Genomic DNA, 25,064 nt, shown 5'->3' with positions numbered 1-25,064 from the left:
TTCTTTCACTAAGGTAGCCTGTTTTACGGGATGTTTTGACACTTCAGTCAATACCTGGAGAAAAGGAATCTCACTGTTTACAGAGTAAACAACTGAGCTAGCCTGCGGCTTTGATTTAAGCTTGCCATACACTGACGCTAATTGTCAATACCTATTTACCAGGTCGCGTTGTATTGTAACTACATTGTAGTATAATTTACCGTATAATAATAATAAACTAAAAAAAATAATCAAGGAATGTAATGCTGTATATATCAGTTTATTTATTTTATTTTATAGAATATGTAATTTTTACTATGCTTTTACATGTATAAGATGTTTAAAAAACCCATTAATAAATTACACTTTTTTAATATAGAAGTATTAATGAACCCCTCTAAAATGGACACCCATGGTAACAAGTAAAACCCCACCCCCTATAATGCTACATAACGTTTGGACATACATCTACCCACCCCTCGAGTGTTACATAACTTTTGAATAGCCCCTTGGATAGGTTTCACTGTATATTTAAATTACATTTCTAGTTTTACAATCATAGTTTTATTTTATTTAATGTATTACACACAAATGTTCCAATAAATGTCACAAGTCGCTTAATGATAATAGAGTAACAGTGATTATAATGTCAGTAAAATATCATTTTTTTTATTTTTTTTAAATAATAAATAAAAAAATATCATAACATATGAATTTCATTATGCATTCACATAAGCAAAATCAACTTTAGAACCTAAAGAAGGACGACAGAGGTAATAAATAAAGGCCTCTAAGAATTGAAAATAAGCATAAATCATTTATGGTTTACACAAAAAAACAACAACATTGAGCTAACCCATTTCATTTTGCTTAACCAGTTATGATCATGTAAATATGTCCAAAAAAAAAAAAAAAAGAGTCTGGTTTGTTCAACGACACCACTAGAGCACATTGATTAATGAATCATCGGCTGTTGGATGTCAAACATTTGGTAATTTTGACATATAGTCAGAGGAAACCCGCTACATTTTTTCTAATGAAGCAAGGGATCTTTTATATGCACTTTCCCAGACAGGATAGCACATACCACCACTGGCTGGAACGAGAAATAGCCCAATGGGCCCACCGATGGGGATCGATCCCAAACTGACCGCACATCAAGCGAGCGCTTCACCAATGAATGCACAAATTAAAAACCACAAGATTAGATTTGTGGAAGTAAGCTATGGGTGAAAAAAAAAGTGTCCTGCACTATATGAAGGAAGGAAAGAAATGTTTTATTTAATGACGCACTCAACACATTTTATTTACAGTTATGTGACATCAGACATATGGCTAAGGACCACACAGACATATAGAGAGGAAAACGGCTGTCGCCACTTCATGGGCTACTCTTTTTGATTAGCAGCAAGGGATCTTTTATATGCACCATCCCACAGACAGGATAGTACATACCACAGCCTTTGTTACACCAGTTGTGGAACACTGGCTGGAACAAGAAATAGCCCAATGGGTGAACTATATGTGTTACAAGTGAATTATCATACAGACACCTTTCTTACTTACTTTAACCGTATCATTTTTGCGGTGGACAATTTTCAGTTGTAGTGTCTTGCCCTCTTCTTTTAGTTTTTCTTCCTGTATTTGTCTGTGTAAATAAAACAATTGTGTCACAAAAACAATGTTTGTGCTTTAAACCAGTGAAAACACAAACATTTGTGGACAAAGCTAGAAAAATCTGTTTTTATATGACATCATTAAAAATGAACTGAAAACTCGTTACAGATTATTTCTCATTCTTCTGGCAGTTTATTGAATCTCATTAAACTTCCTGTTCTCATTCAAAGATTTTCTTGTGTCTGGACAATCTAACAATTTGCTGTCAATCTAGATATGATTCCTCAAAATTTTACATGTGTTTTCCTTTTTGGAAATTACACAATGCTTCTCTTACCTGAAAATGTAACAGCATTTAAAACAATGTCATATCAAAGTATGAACATCCCATCAAAATGAATAACTGAACACTTGTGCGGAAAGCAGCACAGTTACACATTTTATTTCTCACAGTACACAAACTTAGGCCTCAGTTTGTTTACCTTGAGATACTTGAAAACAAAAATGATAATCTGAATCAAAGGTTAGTCTATACCAAAGTATCAATACTATAATATATTCTTATGTACAAGTCAGATTTTGGTCTTAAGAAGCATTATGAATGCAGGTGAGGGAAAAGAGTGGAGAGTGTAGCTGACTTATGTGAGGATTCCACAGTAGTCTACAGTGAATGGTTTGAACTGAATTAAATACATGAAAACTGGTTTTCATCATTTATCAGTTGTAACTTATCCTGTACAATAATGACCCCAATACGCAACCAGTGTTGACAGAAACCTCACAGATGGATAGGATGGATGGGATGGATGGATGCATGGATGGATGAATGGGTGGGTGGGTGGCGGGCTGGCTGGCTGACTGGCTGGATGGATGGAAGACTGGATGAGTGGATCGATAGATCGATGGATCAATGGGTGGGTGGGTGGATGGATGGATGAATAGAAGGATGGGTGAGTGGGTGGATGTATGGATGGATGGATGGATGGATGGATGGATGGATGGATGGATGGAAGACTGGATGGGTGGATGGGTGGATGAGTGGATGAATGGATGGATGGATGGAGGGATGGAGTGGGTTTTGGATGAATGAACAGATGACTAGATTGACTGATGTTTTCACATCACCAAAATGGACATAACGAAATCAATGATAAACTTTTGACATTTATTTGACCCTACACATGAGTTACTTACTCTGTTAGCTTTGACAGCCACAAGTCTTTAGTTTCAGGCTCCTTGAAAATAGCAACAATATTTTTGGTTGGCCACCCAATCACAAATGACCTGTCATGTAGTTTAGTAGTTTCCGTGACCTCTTCAATACAATTTGCAATCCATAAATCACAAACCCGAATTCGATTTTTCAACTTGAAGGTTGTATTAGATCTGAAATAAATAAAACATTGTTATACTAAAAGCTATTTATTTATTTATTTGTATACATTTTTTAATGCATACTTGTATAATGTAGTGACTTTGACAGTTTTTGATACATGGTATTAAAGAAACACGTTTTTATTCTTTAACAATACAAGTAACTGGTATTGTAATTATGTCAGGAATATGTACACATGTAAATGACAGTAGTTTTTGAAAAGCAATAACTGTACACAGAAATAATTTGGGATTACGTAATGTGTTTATTTGTATGGTTATTAATTACAGCAAATCCTAAGCTTACAGCATTTTTATATAAAGGTTTTCTCAAGAACAACATTTTGTAAATTTAGATTTATTAACAAATGTAAGGCTGTTGCAACGTACCAGTCAAAAAAGATGTTTGTTTTATTTAACGACACCACTAGAGCACATTGATTTATAAATCACTGGCTACTGATGTCAAACATTTAGTAATTTTGACATTTTGTCTTAGAGAGAAAAACTGCTACATTGTTCCATTAGTAGGAAGGAATCTTTTATATGCGCACCATCTCACAGACAAGATAGCACATACCACAGCCTTTGATATACCAGTTGTGATGCACTGGCTGGAACGAGAAATAGCCCACCAACAGGGATCGATCCTAAACCGACCGCGCATCAAGTGAGACCAGAGAAAAAGACAAAGGTATATATGTCATACAGCAGTGTAAATGAGATGGAATACATTGTTGTAGGTAGTACTAAACCAAATAACTTCCGGCTGGGTCAAAGTTCGAGGTGCACCAAACTTTTGATAGAGAAGTGAACACCACAAGTCCTGTGATTGGTTATAAATGTGAGTGTGTTGGTTGTAAAAAAAATTAGTTTCATCTGGGCTAAAAATGTATGCAATTTTATTTCATCTAGTACCACTGTGTCAAGTAGCCTTGTGCTTGGAACATGTATGGGGTACCTGTAAAAAAAAGTACTCAAATTTTGTGCGGAACTAGGGTAGTCATAGACGCTACCTGTTATCTCAGAAATGAGCAGCTTGACACCCACTTTTTTGTGATTCACTTAAGGGTGAGAAGTGGTAGTATTTATATCCGTGGCATTTATGTCGATTGATACGTTGCAGGTAGGAGTTTTAGCCACATATGTTACTATTGTCGTCTATGGGATTTGATTTGGTAGTATACACCCTGTGAAGCCTACTGCTATTAATGACATGCCAAACTTGTGATTTGTAATTTTAAAAACATGTATATAGTTATATAATGAGAACATTCATCCACTTTTGGTAAATCTTCTTAAACATACACTTCTGACAAGTCTTATTAACAATAATTTTACACACAACCCCCCCCCCCCCCCCCATGAAATGCTTAATCTGAAACTGATATAGCAAAGAACACTTTAAAAAATATTTACTCTTTTAATACATTTAAGTAAATCTGTTATCTATTTGTTAGTTAAGATGTTTTAACCTTTTTTTTTACGGGCACAACTGTAATGAACAAAAAACAAATATTAATCGGTATATGGAATGGTTGTGAACTCTATCACAGTGGCGTAGCAGTGGCAGGGCTACCGGGGCAGTTGCCCTGGATGCAAAATTCTGGACTAGTGGAAGGGACTCTGGGTGCTAACGGTCCACTGGTTAGGGGGTGCAATACTTGCCTTGCCCCGGGCATTGGCAACCCACGCTATACCACTGCGTCATTAGTAACATATCAAGATGTTACATGAAAATCTGATGTCATTGCTGAGTATTGACTACTAGTAGCATCACAGTTTGTTTAAACAGATCAATCAATGTCACTTTACACAGACATATCATTATTATTACTGTATCACTGCTGAGTATTGGCTACTAGTAGCATCACAATTTGTTTAAACATACCAATCAATGTCACTTTACACAGACATAACATTATTATTACTACATCACTGCTGAGTATTGGCTACTAGTAGCATCACAATTTGTTTAAACAGACCAATCAATGTCACTTTACACAGACATATCATTATTATTACTATATCACTGCTGAGTATTGGCTACAGGTAGCATCACAATTTGTTTAAACAGACCAATCAATGTCACTTTACACAGACATAACATTATTATTACTACATCACTGCTGAGTATTGGCTACTAGTAGCATCACAATTTGTTTAAACAGATCAATCAATGTCACTTTACACAGACATATCATTATTATTACTATATCACTGCTGAGTATTGGCTACAGGTAGCATCACAATTTGTTTAAACAGACCAATCAATGTCACTTTACACAGACATAACATTACTATTACTGTGCTTTGTCATACCCATTTCACTGGTGTGCACTAACAAAATCTACCATCATACAGAATTTTTAAAAAGGTAGAATTATAAATCACTTTGTAAATTTAGCTGTGAATATGGCAACTGAAGCAGCACATATAAGTGATAAAGACAATTTGTGTACCTGGCTACAAATGTCTTTACACCAAACATTGTTCAGTCCATAAAACTGAGATCCAATGCCAGATGAGATACAAACCTCAATAGTCCAGTTGTAAGCTCATCGGAGAAAGCATTTTTTTAAGGTTTATTAAAAATAAGTTTTTGTCTGTTTAATGACATCACCATTGATTTATTAATCAATGGCTATTAAATGTCAAGATTTTGGTATTTTTTTACTTGTAGTCTTCGAGAAAACTTGGTAAACTTTTTCATTAGCAGCACGGGATCTTTTATATGAACTTTCCCATCAGAAGATATATTTTAATTTCAATGATAACATATTTAGTCAACTTTAAATATCCTCTTCCCATGGCCAAACTAAAGAGAGGATCATGTTTACTGATGAGGTTACACTTACTTCTGCTTTGCAATCAGGAGGAGATCACTGAAGAGAAACAGGTAGTGTTGAGTCTGAGTCTGGAAAGAAAGAGGAAACACAATTACATAATACTCTTTATTACATACCTATTCAATCTCACTATAGTGATAAAGACATTTTGAAACCGTGTGATAAATTTATTTTGTATTGCACATAATGTGCGATCTGGACCGGAACTTTTAAATGGGGAATTCCCTTTTTATTTTTACTGCAGTTAGCACCTTTTATTTACTGACATCATAGATGATTTACAAATTATGTCACATCGTATTTAAAACATTACACAAGGCTGCCGCAGAGTAAGATTCTTAACGTTAAGTAAATCCATGAAAGGAGTTTTGATCATAGATTTAACAAACTGTTGTTATGACATTAAATTAAAAACAGTTTTTGTAAAACATAAAAGAAGGTTTATTTTGCGAAAGAACATACCACTTGATTGCTATGCGGTCTCGTGGTATATATTCTTGCACAAAATAAACTTGTGCAATAAATAGGAAGTGTAAACAATGTATGTGAAGTTCTGTGTATGTATTTCACAAAACTCAAATAAACAACCACATGTGAGATATCAGTGGCTACCATACCTGGGCCCAGTTGTTCAAGGCATAGTTAAATTAACCCTGGATTAGTCTAATATTTTTCGGTTCATTATTTTTGCACAAATACAAAATAAACTTTAGATTTGAGTTTGTATGGATATCTTTGCTTCTTCTAAATCAAGTTTTAACATTATGTCTTCAATTATTATCTGTATTGATTCAGTCCTTGGTTTTGAAAATGTTTGTTAACCACTGGTTTAGCTAACTAATGTTTGAACAACTGGCCCATGGTAGTTTATTACACCTATATACATGTAGTTTGTGAGACATACTCTAAGTCAGTTTTTACTGATGTCCATGTTTTAATAGATCAAAACACATAACACTGACAATTCTCATGTTTTCAAAACTGATGTAAGGAATCTAAATAATTCAGTCTAAATTTGAAAAAACCCCTGGAATGTTATGAAACATAATATTGTAAATGCCTTGTTTGAAATGAATGAGAATGATTATAACAGCCAGTTATTATGGTAGATAACATAGATCAAAGATATGTAGAAACATGACTGAATGTAAAGACTATATCATATTTTTTTTTTATTAAATGCCATAATCTATACCTCCAATATTAAGAATATATTCCAAATAAAATAAGATTATGTCATCTTGTTCTATCATTATATAAAAAGAAAGAAATTAAGACTTAAGCTTAACCAAGATAAAACATAAATACCACCATAGTAAGAAACAATTCTGTAAAACAAGGGAGATAAATGCACAATTTCTTACAGCACCTGTCTGATCATGATTCAGACCCATTACAAGCGAAATACGAACAGCAGTTTGCAAACAGACAACACAGGGAAACATGGAAACAGTGTGAGAAAGACAAAAAGATATTTAATACAACAAAAAACAAAGTGTGGCATGTTGCTTGACTTTCTGGAGTAGATGGGTGGCGGATCTTGGTCGATTTGGATGGATCAGTGGTTAGTTTATACAGTTACAGTGAGATACATTGTAAAAAGTAAATTTTACACTTGTATCATAAAAATTGCAATAAAACTTTAAAAATGTTTTAAATGAAACCACTTAAAAATTGTATGTTTTTAAAAATATCAACCATTTCAACTGAATAAAACCAGCATCCTCGGGAGAAAACAAAAGGTATGAATAAGCCAGTAATCATTGTATAAAACAGAGAAGACTAACAAATCGGTATCCTTGTAAGCTAGTAGGGTATGAAGTAGAGACAGGGCTTCTTGAATTTTTATAAAATCCACTAGCCATGGGATCAGTGATTAAAAACATTTACTAGCCACGATAAAAAATTCACTAGTCCTACTTTACTTTATGTTAATACAATTTGACTAATTGTAATAATCAGATATGTCACCTAAAGAGGGAGATAGAGCTTAAAAACACTGACACTGGGGGTTGTGGTGAGGGCAGAATATTACAAAATAGACAAAACTGCAATATTTGGGCATGGCAATAGTAGTTATTTACTAGCCCAACACTGAATATCACTAGCCATGGAAGTGGGGGCTACCATAATCTAGAAGCCCTGGTAGAGAAGACTAACAAATTGGTATCCTTGTAAGCCAGTAATGTATGAAGTGGAGAAGACTAAAAAATTGGTGGGCAAAATAGAGAACTTAAAAAAATGGTTTTCAATCAAACCACCTAAAAATTCTACATTTTAAAAAATATTAGACATTTCAACTGAATAAAACCAGCATCCTCAGGAGAGAATTTTTTTTTTATGGATAATCCAGTAATGTGTGAAATACAGAAGACTAACAAATTGGTGGGCTTGTTAGCTAATAAAATAGAGAGGACTAACTTGGAAATTAAAAACAATCAATTATACCTTAATTATACCCATTATAATTACCACCAGTAAAGAAATCAGTCATAGACCTGGCCAATATAAGGATATATTTTCTGCACAACATTTAATGCCCATTAGCATCATAATTGTGCTATACTATGGACAGTTAATAATATATCCACTGCATTTCACAACCATAAGAAGAAAAACCCCACTATTTTTAACACAGCTGCTACACACATACCCCTCCTGTCCCAGGACTGGCTCCCGATGAGTTAGAATCCAGACCTGGGGTAGGCATGCCTGAATCTATTTTTGGATATGGGCACGTAAATAGAGTACCCATACCCATACACACATACAACCAGGAACACAATGGATACAGATACACTAATATTCCAAACATTTTTTTTAAAGATGTAAGCCATTAAGCCATGTTACAATGGAAGCAAAGTCCAGCTCTTCCCCTCAAATAGCAGTAGGTGTATTTACACTGACCATGTCATAGGTCACTGAACACCTGTCTGACTGTTCTGGGCCAATACAGCTGTCGATCCTCAGGCCTTTAACAAGACCAATATAAAAACATCCCTTTGATAATATATAACATGACAATTCCATAAAATTAAAATATAAAATATATTTATGAAAAAAATTGTGATTTGTATAGTTCAGACATGCATACAAGAACACACAAACTTTTTTGAAACAGATAATGATATCAACTGCATAATAGCTGTAGATAACAAGTCTTTATTTCACATAAAGTTGGGACCAATGAAACTTGGTTTATAGTAGCACCTATGGTATAAGGAATAGTTAAAAAGTTTGTAGAACTAGGTACTAAAAGCAATAATAGACCAAACCATTTGACATTCCTTTTCAATATGATCACCCTTGACCTCAATACATTTGGTTCATTTATCCTTCAAGCTACCGATGCTAACAAAGCAGAACTTGCAGCTTTCAGATGTCCATCATCTTTAAAACCAGGTAACATTAAGGAAGGCTTTCAAATTCCACAACAGTCAATAATCACTTGGGGCCGGGGCCCATATTTTTAAAGCAACCTTAGTGCTACGAAATCGTAAAACCATCATAGACTATGATGTCACTATAGCACATGCCACAGTGACATGATAGCCTATGATTGTTGTAACAATTTTGTAGCGTTAACATAGCTTCAATAATATCAGCCCAGGGGCCTGATTCACTAAACTCTCGCAACTTTACGATCTCGCAGTGCAATGCTAAAAGACTTGCAAAGAGGATGCTTTGTTGTTTAGCAGAGCCTAAGAGAGTTTTGTGAATTAGGCCCCTGGTCTGGACTGTAGGGTGGGAGATTAAGCTGCTCAAAGCCACACTGAAGGATTCCAGCTTGAGAATTCCTGCACTTGTGTCTTGAAGCATTGGCACAGAGCAGCAGGACATCAGCCATCAATATCCCTCGTCTTTTTGGCTTGATGGCTCGTCTCAATTTTATCATAAAATTGGCATATTAGGCACCAGAAATAGTAGTTTTTGGAGGCATGTTGTCATCCATTACAACTCCAGAAAATGGTTGCCAAATCCTTGCTTTATCCTTAGATTGTCTTCCAGACCTTAGATCATCTTCAAAATGTTCTTGTCCTTGTTTTTAAACAGACCATTTCTTAATTGTTGAATAATTGAAAGATGCATCACCATATACACCAGCCATACATTTATGGATTTAACAGCATTTTAACCTTCCTTAGAGAGAAAACTTGATGTGTTCCAATCTGGTCAAATTCATAGTTTCAGTAGGGTAGGTTACTATTAATAAGCATTAATATGTAAATATACAAACCAAAATAATATTATTGATAACTCAGTTGTATGAAAAAACAAACTTTCAAAAACACGCTGAAACATATATAGTGTAACAAACATAGAGTGTATCTGGTCCTTGGTGCTGTCTGCAAGGAATAATACTTGATATTGAGTCAGAAATTGAAGTTATATTTGATACTGAGTTGGACATTGATGTTATACTTGATATTGAGTTGGACATTGATGTTATACTTGATATTGAGTTGGACATTGATGTTACACTTGATACTGAGTTGGATATTGATGCTATATTTAATATTGAGTTGGACATTGATGTTATACTTGATATTGAGTTGGACATTGATGTTATACTTGATACTGAGTCGCACATTATGATAAAAACAAATCTGACATGTCCCACTTAAAATCAATAACATCACGTAAGTTTTACACAAAATTAAATGTGCTATATGTGTACAAATATCTTAAAACAAATACCATCTTCATCGTGAATATTTATTTAGTGATCCTACATGAGTTCCTTTTGAAATATTCAACTAATTTCCTGATTTTCACTGGGAAAAGACAAACAAAATTTTAAAATATATTTTTGCTTGTATTCAAAGTTCCCACTGTGGTTGTTTTCTAGTGTTCAATGAAAATACTACAATCACATAACAGGAATTCAGTAGCTAATCTTAATGATTTATTTATTCTTTAATCCCTGTTGTAATGTAAAAGCGTAGAAATGCAGCTTCAAAGTTGTTCGTCTCACAATCATGTCTGATTCAAGATCAGTTTACCGTATATTTAAGAGAAAGTGAAATTTTACCCTTCATGAACTTTTAAACTATTGTCAGATATTAATTTACATACATGTAAGTAAGTTATATTATTAAATGTACATACCACTAGATCAGTTTCACTCCCTGTTGTTAGCTTTGCCATTCAGATCACCTTTTAACCCGTTATATCATAATCATAGAAATTAAAGTCAACATAGTCCTCTAGCTAATACTGAGCTAAAATATCACAGATGAAGCAAAAATCCACCATTTTTACTTCCATTTGTGACAAATGGGGAAAAGTCACTTTTCCTAAAACTACCATATGAATAAAATGTCCAATTTTCCTGGAATAAACATTTTACATGAAAACAGAAATATCACTGGATACTGTTTTGAAAAGTAACCAATCAGAGCTGTCATAAGAAAGACGTGCGTCGTAGCCTACTTACACGGGTCAGAGAAATGACACATCTGTCATTCTGACAGTAACATTTAGAGTACAAGTGTCACTCAAACCTTACATGGCTTAAATAGTAAACAGATTTAGTAGCTAGAGAATGCAGCTTTAATCAGGGACATACGAGATGTACATCTTAAAATAAAAGAGGCATGAAATGATATTTTAAAACTGGAAAACTCCATACAAATAAAATATTTGTAAAGCATTTCAGATTAAATCCAATGTACATAGTGTTTCTGTTTTCTTTTCAAAAAGAGTTGAAATCAGACAGTTCATTTCATGTCAACTTATTTTTGTCCTTATATCCAATTATGGTTCAAGCATGCTGTCCTGGGCACACACCTCAGCTATCTTGCCTCTGTCCAGGACAGTGGGTTAGTTGTTAATGGTTAATGATTAGTGAGAGAGAAAAGGGTGTAGTGGTCTTACATTGAGTCGTTAAAACTCGCTCTGGGTGGGAGCCGGTACCAGGCTGCAAACCCTGTACCTATCAGCCGTGGCTTAATCATGACACCATCATTGAAATCAGACAAACAAGCCCTATTTAATGCAACATTTATCTTGTACGTGTATTATTGGACTGGATGACATTAAGAAAACTGCTTAAGTGTAATATGCATATTCCCAGTCATGCAACTACGTAACTTGTTTTCCTCTCTTATTTAATTTTGTTTTTTTTACCTTCTTATTGATAAAAATGGAACCGTAATCAAATGGGCTTTGTAAATGCATGGGTGAGTTATATAATTTACACTGTATAATAAATACTAACATAATAGGTTTGATTCTAGGTAGATATATTTAGTTTTCTTGTTTGCATATGCCGACATAAATAAGTTCTAGTCACTGACGACAAGTTAAGATAAAACTCGTCTTGGTGGCCTTTCACTATTCATGAAAGGTGTCTTTCAGGATTTCCCTTTACTTTTAGTAATAACAATTGTTCTCTTGCCCTTCTAAAACATACTCTTAAAATGCAGGTGTTCATTCCAACATTGAGACCAATACACTTGTACAGGGCAGTATATAACTAACTTATACACTGTGGAATATTGCAGTGACTTCAAATTGTAACAAGTCTATACACTCACATCATTGGCAAACTGTACTGGGCCCTCCATGATGTACATCCGATTTGCATCGGTGCTGTGACGAAAAGAGTTGCACACTTCAAAGTCTTTCTTCCCCATTGTGCTCGGATTCCTGAAAGTAAATTAAGAAAACAATACAAGATTTATTCTTTTATGCTAATTAGTTGTTACTGCCAATGTACATGGTAGCTACCTTTATGTTTAGGTCTTTGTAGAAATGTTATACTAGATTTTATCTTTGTGTTTTTTCAATATATTTATAATTTGTTTTGTTTAACGACACCACTAGAGCACATTGATTTATTAACCATCGGCTATTGGATGTCAAACATTTGGTAATTTTGACATAGTCTTAGAGAGGAAACCCGCTATAATTTTTCCTTTAGTAGCAAGGGAGTTTTTATATGCACCATCCCACACAGACATGATAGCACATACCATGGCCTTTGATATACCAGTAGTGGTGCACTGGCTGGAATGAGAAATAGAATAATGGGCCCACCAACAATGATCGATTCCAAACTGTCCGCACATCAAACGAGCACTGTACTACTGGACTACATCCTGCCACTAGACTATTAAGTCAGAATGCTATCTATTTTTACATTGAAAATGAAGCAAATCCAGGGAATTAAATCAAAAACATTTTTTTTTTAAATGGAGAAGGATTCAAGTGCATGTAGGACAGATCCAAAGTTTGTTCAAGTTTGTTTTGTTTAACAACATCACTGGAGCACATTGATTTATTTGAAACATGTGGTCTCAGACAAGAAACACCCTATATTTTCCATTAGTAGCAAGGGATCTTTCATATGCACCATCCCACAGACAGGATAGCACATACCATAACCGTTGACATACCAGTCATGGCACATTGGCTGGAATGAGAAATAGTCCAGTGGGTCCACTGATGGGGATTGATCCCTGACTGACAGCACATCAGGCTACATTGGGCTGCATCCTGCCTTCTGTATATGATGTTCCCATATTATATTCTATAATGTTACTGCTGGATGCAGATCGTATTTCTTGTGATCAAACAGTATTTCTCAAGAACAATGTTATATTCCTATCTGTATCCTCAGATATCACTCACACTCTGAATACCACTCAACACCTAGATGTTACTTGAATTCTAAATATAACTCTCTAGATTCCACTCTTACCTCTAGATACCACTCTCACCTCCAGATACCACTCCCACCTCCAGATACCACTCCCAACTCCAGATACCACTCCCACCTCCAGATAGCACTCCCACTTCCAGATACCACTCCCAACTCCAGATACCACTCTCACCTCCAGATACCACTCCGATACCACTCCCACCTCCAGATACCACTCCCACCTCTAGATACCACTCCCAACTCCAGATACCACTCCCACCTCCATATACCACTCCCACCTCTAAATACCACTCTCACCTCTACATACCACTCCCACCTCCAGATACCACTCTCACCTCTAGATAACACTCCCACCTCCAGTTACCACTCCCACCTCTAGATACCACTGCAGATATTACTCAACTTCTAAATACCAGTCTCACCTCTAAATACCACTTCCAACTCTAGTTACCACTCCCACCTCTAGATACCACTCCCACCTCTAGATACCACTGCAGATATTACTCAACTTCTAAATACCACTCTCACCTCTAAATATCACTTCCAACTCTAGATACCACTCCCACCTCTAGATACCATATACACTTCTGTGTGATGTCACGGAACCACCAACTGGCGAAGTCAGAGGCCGTATCCGTGGTAGGCGTGCCTGAACCTTTTTGGATAGGGGCACGTAAATAGAGTTTCCATACACTTCTGTATACCACCTACAACAATCTACCTATGTATGTGAACCCAACTCAATATACCACTCTAACATTTAAACACCAGCCCACCTTTAAATACCATCTAAACCTCTACATTACCTCTTGACATTACCCACCATTTCTAGATACCATACCACCTCTACATACCACCCGAACCTCTACTTAGCACATCACCCCTTGATATTACCCACCACTCCTAGATAGCAGCCCACCACAAGCTACCACCCTCCCCCCATCTGTAGACATTAACCCTCCTACAGATAGCTCTCTCTAGATACCACCCTGGTTGACTCATTAAAACAGTGATAGCCTGAGGTATATAATAACAATACTTTCTCCAGCAACACAAGTCTGTGTGCTCATGTTAGTTCAGTGATGACACGTTTTAAATCAGTGTAGGTAAATACCAGTCGGCATGGCAACACAGATAAAACAGAGGATAAACTTTACAGTGATGACCAATCTTGTACATATACCTCTAGAGTTGATTTGACAATAAGATGAAGTGGATAAATATTATCATGACAAAACAAACTAAGGTCAACCAGACTGAAACTAGAAATCTAGAAATATGATTTATCGCAGGAGTTCATTTACCACCTCCGTTAATACCAGATATATCAATGTGAGAGCATTACTCTATTTACCACCTCCGTCAATACCAGATATATCAATGTGATAGCATTACTCTATTTACCACCTCTGTCAAGAATCAGATATATCAATGTGAGAGCATTACTCTATTTACCACCTCCATCAATACCAGTTATATCAGTGTGAAAGCATTACTCTATTTACCACCTCCATCAATACCAGATATATCAATGTGAGAGCATTACTCTATTTACCACCTCCGTCAATACCAGATATATCAATGTGAGAGCATTACTCTATTTACCACCTCCGTCAATACCAGATATATCAATGTGAGAGCATTACTCTATTTACCACCTCCATCAATACCAGATATATCAATGTGAGAGCATTACTCTATTTACCACCTCCGTCAATACCAGATATATCAATGTGAGAGCATTACTCTATTTACCACCTCCGTCAATACCAGATATATCGATGTGAGAGCATTACTCTATTTACCACCTCCGTCAATACCAGATATATCGATGTGAGAGCATTACTCTATTTACCACCTCTGTCAATACCAGATATATCAATGTGAGAGCATTACTCTATTTACCACCTCTGTCAATACCAGATATATTAGTGTGAAAGCATTACTCTATTTACTACCTCCATCAATACCAGATATATTAGTGTGAAAGCATTACTCTATTTACCAACTCCATCAATACCAGATATATTAGTGTGAAAGCATTACTCTATAAATTACTTTATTATATAAAACAATTATTAAGTGTATTTTGTTTTTTCTAACTACAAGTCAGACTATTATTTTTGAGTGTGACTGTGCACTTGAGTCCGTTCAGTCTGATGTAAAACACTGTGCTCCTGCATGTACTACAAACTGAACAAACGTTTTAAAACTCGGCCATTTTAATATTTTATTTAATATAATCTGCAAAGATAAACACAACGTCCTTGTATTCTTTCAATCAACTGAATAGTGTACTGTTATAAACTTAGCCATTAAAAATATGAATTATTTCTTGAATTTGTACTTGTGTACAAGACTACTGAGGCACATTCTTCCATTTATGAGAAAATGTAGTTTATTTGATTATTTGCTTCAAAAACAAATGACATAAATATCTTAGAAATTGCAAGGAGTGCACTTTTTTAATGCTTAGTCAGACAAATTACACTTATCTCGAAGATACCAGCAGACTCAGTCTTTTGTATTCATTTACAGTAATGATATCGGTTAAAGTATAAAATACCTCAGCTATATGGTCTGTTTCTTGAAGACAAATCAGTATTTACATATTTTCCAAAAGTTCCATTTTCCTTTGAAGCCTTCTGATAATAATTATTGAATTATATCATTTACTATTTATAGAAATGGAAAAGTTTGCTTTTAATTTGGGAAAAAACCCTACACAGAAACAAAACTCACATACAAACTTTAGTTGTTCTTTTAAATGTTCAATATAAGCTTCATATTGACATCAGCAAAATCACATGCTAACTTCCCTGTTTTACTGACAGTGGCAACAGTGACAACTGAAACACTATATACTGACCAACAGTCCTTGGGTCGTTCCAGCAGAATTACATGTAAGGTGAAGACTATTTGTCCAAAGTCAGTGAGGAGCTTGTGTTACATCAATGTCTTTCAAGTGACATGGTCAGACAAAACATCAAAAGATGGACCATGTATGTGTTTACTGTGACCACCTTCAATTATGTATACAGTTTTGTTGCAAAATCTGTTTCAATTACACTGACGTAGGAAGCAGGGTGGGGTAAGGGGCTTGGGGGCATGTGCCCCCCACTTTTCTTGATCCAGTAGCAGCAGTGATGGTTTATATATATATATATCTTCTTTTTTTTTTTTCTTCTTTTTTTTTAGGCTCTCCCCCCCCCCCCCCCTTTTCTTTTTAATTTTGGTACCTTCCTATGCCACTGTATTATATATCACCAGAACAATTCACCCAAAATTATGTGGGACATTGCCACATTTGCTAATTACATGTACCTAATCTAATCATGTTTGTTTGTTTTGTGTCTGTCAAAGTCCATTTCTTATTACTGCTCGCAGCTTTAATTAGACATTTGGTTTACATGTACTTTCAGTTAATAAGATCAATGCTTTTCTTAATATTTATTTGTTTGGATGAGCTCTGGCACAGAACACATAACACAGACACAACAATACGAGAGTGCAGTTCAATGCAAACACAGTAAATGTTGGGCAACGTGCACGGGAGAGAGAGTGTGCTGTCTAAAACATGTAGATACAATATAGAGACGAAATGCAAAAGAAAATCTCCTGTACACAAGGGCAATAAACTGTGTGTGGGGTCAATCAAACATGGTGGGTTCGTCTGTGTTTGGCGGGAAGTGTCCAGACAGAAGTGTGTTTGCACTACGTACATCTTCTGCTGTAGATGATGAGAGAGGCATGTTACATACAGAAAACATTACATCATAAACACTGTCACTCAATTCCATGTGCACGTCAGCTTTTTCTTCATATGGCCATCTTCAAAATCATTCACAACTCTTTAAAACTTGAACCAAGTATCCATAGGTATGAGTGTGTTGTCAAGCTTGAAATAGCAGTATCACACTTGTGATATATATTCTATGTAATTATTTGACATATTTTTTGTTGTTGTCATTCCAGCTAGTGCACCATGGCTGGTATATCAAAGGTCATGGTATGTGTTATCCTGTCTGTGGGATGGTGCATATAAAAGATCCCTTGCTACTAATGGAAAAAATGTAGCGAGTTTCCTCTCTAAGACTATATGTCAAAATTACCAAATGTTTGACATCTAATAGCCAATGTTTAAAAAATCAATGTGCTCTAGTGGTGTCATTAAACAAAACTTTTTTTTTTTTCTTTTTTTTTTAAACCAAATATGCATATGTATGAGTATGTTGTCACGCTTAAAATAGTAGTATCACAGTTATATATTCCATGTAATTATTTGACATATTTGTTCTATTTACAAAAATTAAAATGTTAAGCTACAGTGAAACTCCTCCAAACCGGACACTCTCCAAACCCAGGTAAAAAGTCCAGTTTTAGAGGTATCCAGTTTACAGAGGGACCGGTTTTGAGAGGTTTCACTGTATAAGCTCTTTTAATAATAATATTCAACACTGTTTTATCTTTTTCAATGTACCATGTAGATATTAGCTTTTGCTACAGAATTCTTTTCAATAAAACTGACAGTAACTTAAATCAACTTTGATGTAAGATTCTGTAGACAAATTTCAGCCAAATGTTAAAAAAAAAAAAAAGTATAACAGATTTTATGAAAATCAGAAAAAAACATTTCATTTGCATGAATGAATTGGAACATAACTTCACATACACTTTCCTAAAACAAACACAAAACTGTTACCTATGAGCCATATGGTTAAATATATTTTACTGTATTCTTTTTATTACCAATAAATGAGTAAAAAGTTTTAAAAAATTCTATTGCTTTTATGTAAGTGCTGCAAAGCATCTTATAAAATATCTAAGCTAAAAGTTCCAAACTTTATTAAAAAACAAGGCTAATATCATTATTCATACATAATACCATTCTTGATCATTTTCAAGACTTACATGTACACTACACAGCTGCAAATGGGAAAATTACTTAAATTGCCTCAGTATATTCAAGTGGGGTAAACTTTTGGTCCTGTTTTTTTTTCCTTTTAGCCAAAAAGCAATTTTAATGCACAATTTTTTTTTTTTTTTTTTTTTTTTTTTTTTTAAATAAAATTGAAATAGACAAAAAAATATGCAATGAGATGTCCTGATCACATGATCACAGTTATTTGGGTTAATTAATATCAAGTAGAATTTTTTAATAATTACCATATTTAAAAAAAAAATTCTCAGAACTGTGTGACAACTAGCTCATACTTTTAAACTTCCCTTACATATCAGTATGTTTAACAGTCAGCTGTTTCGTTCATGCATGAATGCATAACTGGTAAAATATAATACAATCATTATCACAATACAAAGGTCACGGAATAGGACTTTATCAGCAGGTGGTATTTCTATACAGGCATGAAGAAGAGATAATATAATAGCTGATGTGCTTTTTATAGACAGGTAGTTGTAAAAAACATCCCTTCTTACACCAGGTTTGGTATCAGCAAATTTATGTACCCAGTTGTTGTTTTTTAAAACCGTGAGAACAAAACACTAGGCACGATGATAAAGATAATATCCAGCTTTTGCGGAAACCTGAACCTGAAGTTTGAGGCTTGACCATCATGACACTGAAGCCAGGGTTAACACCTGAAATCCCATACACACCAACTAGGTCTCAACCTGTGCTAACCTGGCCAAGTTTTGGCGGCAAAATTAATTCAAGAAAATAATCATAAAGCTCACAGTTGATACTGGCCCTAGAGAGAATGATCATATAATGGGTTTATAGCCTAGTAATAACAATGTGCTATCAATAAACCTTCAGGGCTACTACAGGTCTCCTCGTAAAGTCAAAGATAAAACTCTGACCTCGCCACATAGTAGACCTGGGGTCATGTAGTAACACACTAATATATACAATCTACATGTATGCCGTATACAGCACAAATGCAACACACCAAGAAGTGTTTAAAGACAGTCTCATATAAATTGTAGTTTTCACTGACAAAACATAGATAACTTATTTAGATCTGTACCAAATGTAGAGAGAATAAGTTTGCTACAGTTGAGACAAGAGTTAAAGTAGAAAAGTACAGGTACCTTTAAGAGCCATTGTAATGTTTCAGCAAATACATGTATTGTTGCAGTGTCATTTTAAGTGAAATCTCATCTCACTTTAAAATTAGTAATAGTTGATACTGTAGTGACGTTCTTTAATAAATTCATTATTAAATTTCAAATTAACCATAATGTACACCTGTACTTCACTCTAAGTTTTACCCAAGATTGTTGTTAATTTTAGATTTTTAAAAACATATTTAATTACCCTTTAGAACATTTATCCAAGTTAAAGATATTTTTGTACCCTGTCTTCATAACCCTTAGCATATGAATTGTAATACACAAAAGGACAAATATAAAATAATATAAACCTGTTTCCTCCGAGGGTTTTGAACAAAACAGCGCTTGGAGCCGACTTCCTTCTTGTTGAAATCCCCCGCGTTTTCTGTGAAAAGAAAATATACTCTTAATCAAAATCATAACAAATGTTCATGAAATGTCATGATTTAGTTAAAAATATTCTTGAACATCCAGACACAAATAAGAGTAGTGACTATAGCTTAACAAATGCAAAACTAACTCTGTGCCAATAAATTGATTCAATGATTATAACAAATTGCCTTTGTAAATACATGTAAATGGCATCTAACAGCCACTCATGTAGATTTCTATAAATCTATACATATATATAGTAATTTAAGGTTTTGTCTTATATGTATCAGTGACAGAAATAAGCAGAATTGTTCACTAGTCCACTGGACAAATACATCTAAAAATCTACTTGTCCACCAATCTTTTTACTTGTCCAAATAATGGTTTGTTTTATTTAAGTACAAGTACAAGTACAATGTCTTTGATTGTTTAAAATGAAACTGCATTGAACATTTTTACCTGTCCACAGGACAACCAACCAAGACACATTTTGCTTGTCTGAATAGACTTTCACTTGTCAGGACAAACTAACAAGTGCTTTTTTCGAACACTGTGTATCATTGTAACTATAGGCATAGAAGATGATTTGGCCAGAATATGTAATGGTCCTGAACGAGATAAAATGTGAATTTATAAATGACAACACAATTGCTGGCATCTTATACTGCCTCTGTATGCCTATGTCTAAAAGTTATTTCTCTGTAAACAAAACCCCCCACACACCTCCAAAATCCACCCCAAAACCAGTAGCTTACATGTTTCTTCATGCAAGGGTGTTATTAACAAATTATTTTATACACACTGCATCAAACTCCCATGCTCAGTGATATGAAGCAGGTCACAATGATCTCAGTTTAAAACAGCAGGGAAAATTGATTAGAACACATTTTTACTGTTATGTTCATTGATGTGTGAAAAGTAAGTCATACTGACCTAATTACTGTACATGACATACCAGCTTCCTAGGATGAACTAACAAACCAAATTTGATTATACTCCATTCTGCAGTGTAGAAGAATTCTATCTGAATTCCAGAATTATTTTACAATGAGCAAATTAATCTGCTCAGTCTAGCCGATTATTTAATTTTGAGGTCTGATTTGTTTTCTTCAAAATATTACATTACAAAACATCTGAATTTTTGTATTGCTATTTATTGTCATTTAAATAAAAAAATTGTAATGCAAATATAAATGTATACCAACAATCTGTACAAGTACAGCTATATAAACCAGATCAACAATGACCTGTATAATCTCAGAGTAAGCTAAATCCTTGGACATAACACCAACCCGCAAATTAATCAGCTTCTACCATAAACAGGTCAAGGCAACATAGTGATGGCGAAGAAGTTATTGTAGGTTTTTGTATGTTCAAATTAGGTGATCTAGTTTGATACACCAGATCATGAAAAGCATTCAGCCTGCAATAATAAGCAATGTAATGAGATTTCTTTGGCTTCAAACACCAATAATGAACTCTTTTCATGTACTGTAGCTATTCTATGGTGGCAATAACATTAAAATTTGTGGAGTGGTGTTCAGTTCAGGAAGGCCAGCACTTGTGGACAACTTGACTGATTTCCATCCTATCCTATCCCATTCATTTAACATCAGATGCAAAACCCAAACTACCTTCAGTGGTCAGCCTCCTGAACATGCCTTAAATACTAAATTGTTACATTAGTTTTGAACAGAGTATTGGACATTACATATACTTAACTACTGGTTAAGATGCTTATGTTTTTGTAGAAGTTACTATCGCCGAGTGGATAAGACAACTAACCTCTATCTTAGACAGACAACCCCAATAGCTGAGGTATAAGCTTCTATCTCACAAACAACTAACCATTAACCCCGTCCTAGACAGACAACCCAGACACCTGAGGTATATGCTTCTATCTCACTAACCACAAACTAACCATTAACCCCTGTCCTAGACAGACAACCCAGACACCTGAGGTATATGCTTCTATCTCACAAACAACTAACCATTAACCCCTGTCCTAGACAGACAACCCAGACACCTGAGGTATATGCTTCTATCTCACAAACAACTAACCATTAACCCCTGTCCTAGACAGACAACCCAGACACCTGGGGTATATGCTTCTATCTCACAAACAACTAACCATTAACCCCTGTCCTAGACAGACAACCCCAATAGCTGAGGTATATGCTTCTATCTCACAAACAACTAACCATTAACCCCTGTCCTAGACAGACAACCCAGACACCTGAGGTATATGCTTCTATCTCACAAACAACTAACCATTAACCCCTGTCCTAGACAGACAACCCAGACACCTGAGGTATATGCTTCTATCTCACTAACCACAAACAACTAACCATTAACCCCTGTCCTAGACAGACAACCCCAATAGCTGAGGTATATGCTTCTATCTCACAAACAACTAACCATTAACCCCTGTCCTAGACAGACAACCCCAATAGCTGAGGTATATGCTTCTATTTCACAAACAACTAACCATTAACCCCTGTCCTAGACAGACAACCCAGATAGCTGAGGTATATGCTTCTATCTCACAAACAACTAACCATTAACCCCTGTCCTAGACAGACAACCCAGATAGCTGAGGTATATGCTTCTATCTCACAAACAACTAACCATTAACCCCTGTCCTAGACAGACAACCCCAATAGCTGAGGTATATGCTTCTATCTCACAAACAACTAACCATTAACCCCTGTCCTAGACAGACAACCCAGACACCTGAGGTATATGCTTCTATCTCACAAACAACTAACCATTAACCCCTGTCCTAGACAGACAACCCAGACACCTGGGGTATATGCTTCTATCTCACAAACAACTAACCATTAACCCCTGTCCTAGACAGACAACCCAGACACCTGAGGTATATGCTTCTATCTCACTAACCACAAACAACTAACCCCTGCCCTAGACAGACAACCCAGATAGCTGAGGTATATGCTTCTATCTCACTAACCACAAACAACTAACCCCTGTCCTAGACAGACAACCCAGATAGCTGAGGTATATGTCTCTATCTCACTAACCACTAACAACTAACCATTAACCCCTGCCCTAGACAGACAACCCAGATAGCTGAGGTTTGTGCTTCTATCTCACTAATCACTAACCATTAACCCCTGCCCTAGACAGACAACCCAGAGAGCTGAGGTATATGCTTCTATCTCATTAACCATTAACAACTAACTATTAACCCCTGTCCTAGACAGACAACCCAGATAGTTGTGGTATATGCCTATAGCACAGTTTGTTTAATCCATAATTAGATATAGGCATATGAATGAATGAATGAATGAATGAATGAATGAATGAATGAATGAATGAGATTAAACCTCATGGTAAAGTTAAAAATAAAGCCATTAACATCCATTTATGAAGACAGCTTAGTCAGCTGGGCTGTAAGCTTGTATAAAAGGCACAAACTAGAATGGCAAAGCCATGATAAGTCACTTGTTACACACTAGACTGTGAAAAGACAAATCAATCAAATGAAGCTGTGAATAGTTTTGAAAAAGAGATTTGGGAGCAATCACCCCACCACCCTTAAGACTGCGTATTCCATAACCCCACTACTTCTAGAGCATATTACATACTTACTGAACTATGTTTTCCCCTGTTTTAAACAATAATGTTCCCTTCTGATTGTTACCTTGTCCTAGCTCAAGTCACATTTAAGAGCATGCATGGCAATGTGCAGCTTTAGTAAATATATATATCCAATATGAATGTCACACATGAATGAATTCAAAAGTTGTAACCAGTTAAAAAGAACTGTGAAAAAGGTCAAAATGTGATATTGATTTAATATTTACAATCAAATTTTAAGATCTGAAGTTGAATGACTCCCATGTTGAACATTCATACCAAGCATGAAATCTATGGCTTTAAAAACATTTGAAAATCTTTTACCAAGTTCCAAATGATCTGACCCTGCATTGGGCTGGGTTGTGCATATGGATGAACAATGACACCAAATATGGCAACTATCCATTATAGAATTCAGAGTTAAAGCCAATCATATAAACTTTAACCAATTGTTAACCAAGTTTGATAAAAACCTTGACCTTGGGTCATATCAGTGGGGCTTGGAGTTTATAAACACCAATACCAAATATACATGTAAGTCATCCATTAAGAGATCGAGTGATTTATATGCAACCATGGACACACAGACCAATGAAATGTTAACAAAGTTACAAAGAGCTAGACCTTGCCCTAGGATCAGACCAAGGAGTGTGATATCACTGTCACTGGGGAAATAGGAGTCATTTATTAAAGCATTCATGAATTAAGGCAATTAGAAACCGTTTAACTAAGTTTAAAGATTTTTTCTTTTTAAAAGACAATGAAAAAAACAAAACCCAGAAGTACAAAATACAACCAACAAGTAGGAAATGTAATTCTAATGACTTGCTTTATGCATTGCATACAAGATAAAGTTTAATCATACCATCATCATCAATTAGTAAAAAGGTATTTATTCCATACTCTATATCAAAATAAAATGTTTCTCAGACTTCTATAGAATCTATTCATATGTCATCATTTGGGCCTAAATATATGAGCAAAAATAGGTTTTGAAGTCTTGATAGGGAGGTGTGAAATCACTAAATAAGGTTTTCTCTTCCTAAATAATGATTAACAACTAGGTTTTCTCTTTCTGTATAACAACTAGTTTTTCTCTTTCTATATAACAAACTAACAACTAATTTTTCTCTTTCTATATAACAACTAACAACTAGGTTTTCTTTTCCTATATAACCAATGACAACCTTTTATTTTATTTTCCTATATATCCACTAACAACTAGTTTTTCTCTTCCCATATTATAACCACTGACAACTAACGATTAACCCTAGCTATATTGAATCCATATATAGTCAAGTCATCTGAGGTATGTGTATTATTAAAAATAAGTTAAAAATGAACAGAAAATGAAATGTAAGCTATTGGATGCACACGTCCCCTTTGAAGGACACAAGTCCCCACTTTTATCACTCGGGGGCAATTATTCTCGCTATCCCATTCACTTCTGAATGGGGAGAGATTTTAAATAAAATGAATTTCTTTTCACCAGAAACCAATATCCGTGACATGCCAGGATTGCCTGAGAAATGCAC

General features: G+C 35.1%; 1 protein-coding gene across 2 annotated transcripts in view; it reads right to left on the bottom strand.

Annotated features, from left to right (window-relative positions):
• The window catches only part of LOC121370590, a 304,206-nt gene that overhangs the window by 96,536 nt on the left and 182,606 nt on the right, over window positions 1-25,064 (bottom strand). For both annotated transcript variants that reach the window (XM_041495912.1, XM_041495913.1), the window contains 5 exons: window positions 19,869-19,942; window positions 12,359-12,470; window positions 5,829-5,887; window positions 2,791-2,982; window positions 1,546-1,627 (listed from right to left, as the gene is read on the bottom strand). In XM_041495912.1, the coding sequence (XP_041351846.1) occupies window positions 1,546-1,627; window positions 2,791-2,982; window positions 5,829-5,887; window positions 12,359-12,470; window positions 19,869-19,942 (519 nt within the window). The remainder of the gene's footprint in view (window positions 1-1,545; window positions 1,628-2,790; window positions 2,983-5,828; window positions 5,888-12,358; window positions 12,471-19,868; window positions 19,943-25,064) is intronic.

The sequence above is a fragment of the Gigantopelta aegis genome, chromosome 4 (assembly GCF_016097555.1).
Source record: "Gigantopelta aegis isolate Gae_Host chromosome 4, Gae_host_genome, whole genome shotgun sequence".
Taxonomy (NCBI): domain Eukaryota; kingdom Metazoa; phylum Mollusca; class Gastropoda; order Neomphalida; family Peltospiridae; genus Gigantopelta; species Gigantopelta aegis.
Note: the sequence above shows the minus strand (reverse complement) of the source record. Positions and strands in the feature narration are given on the sequence as shown.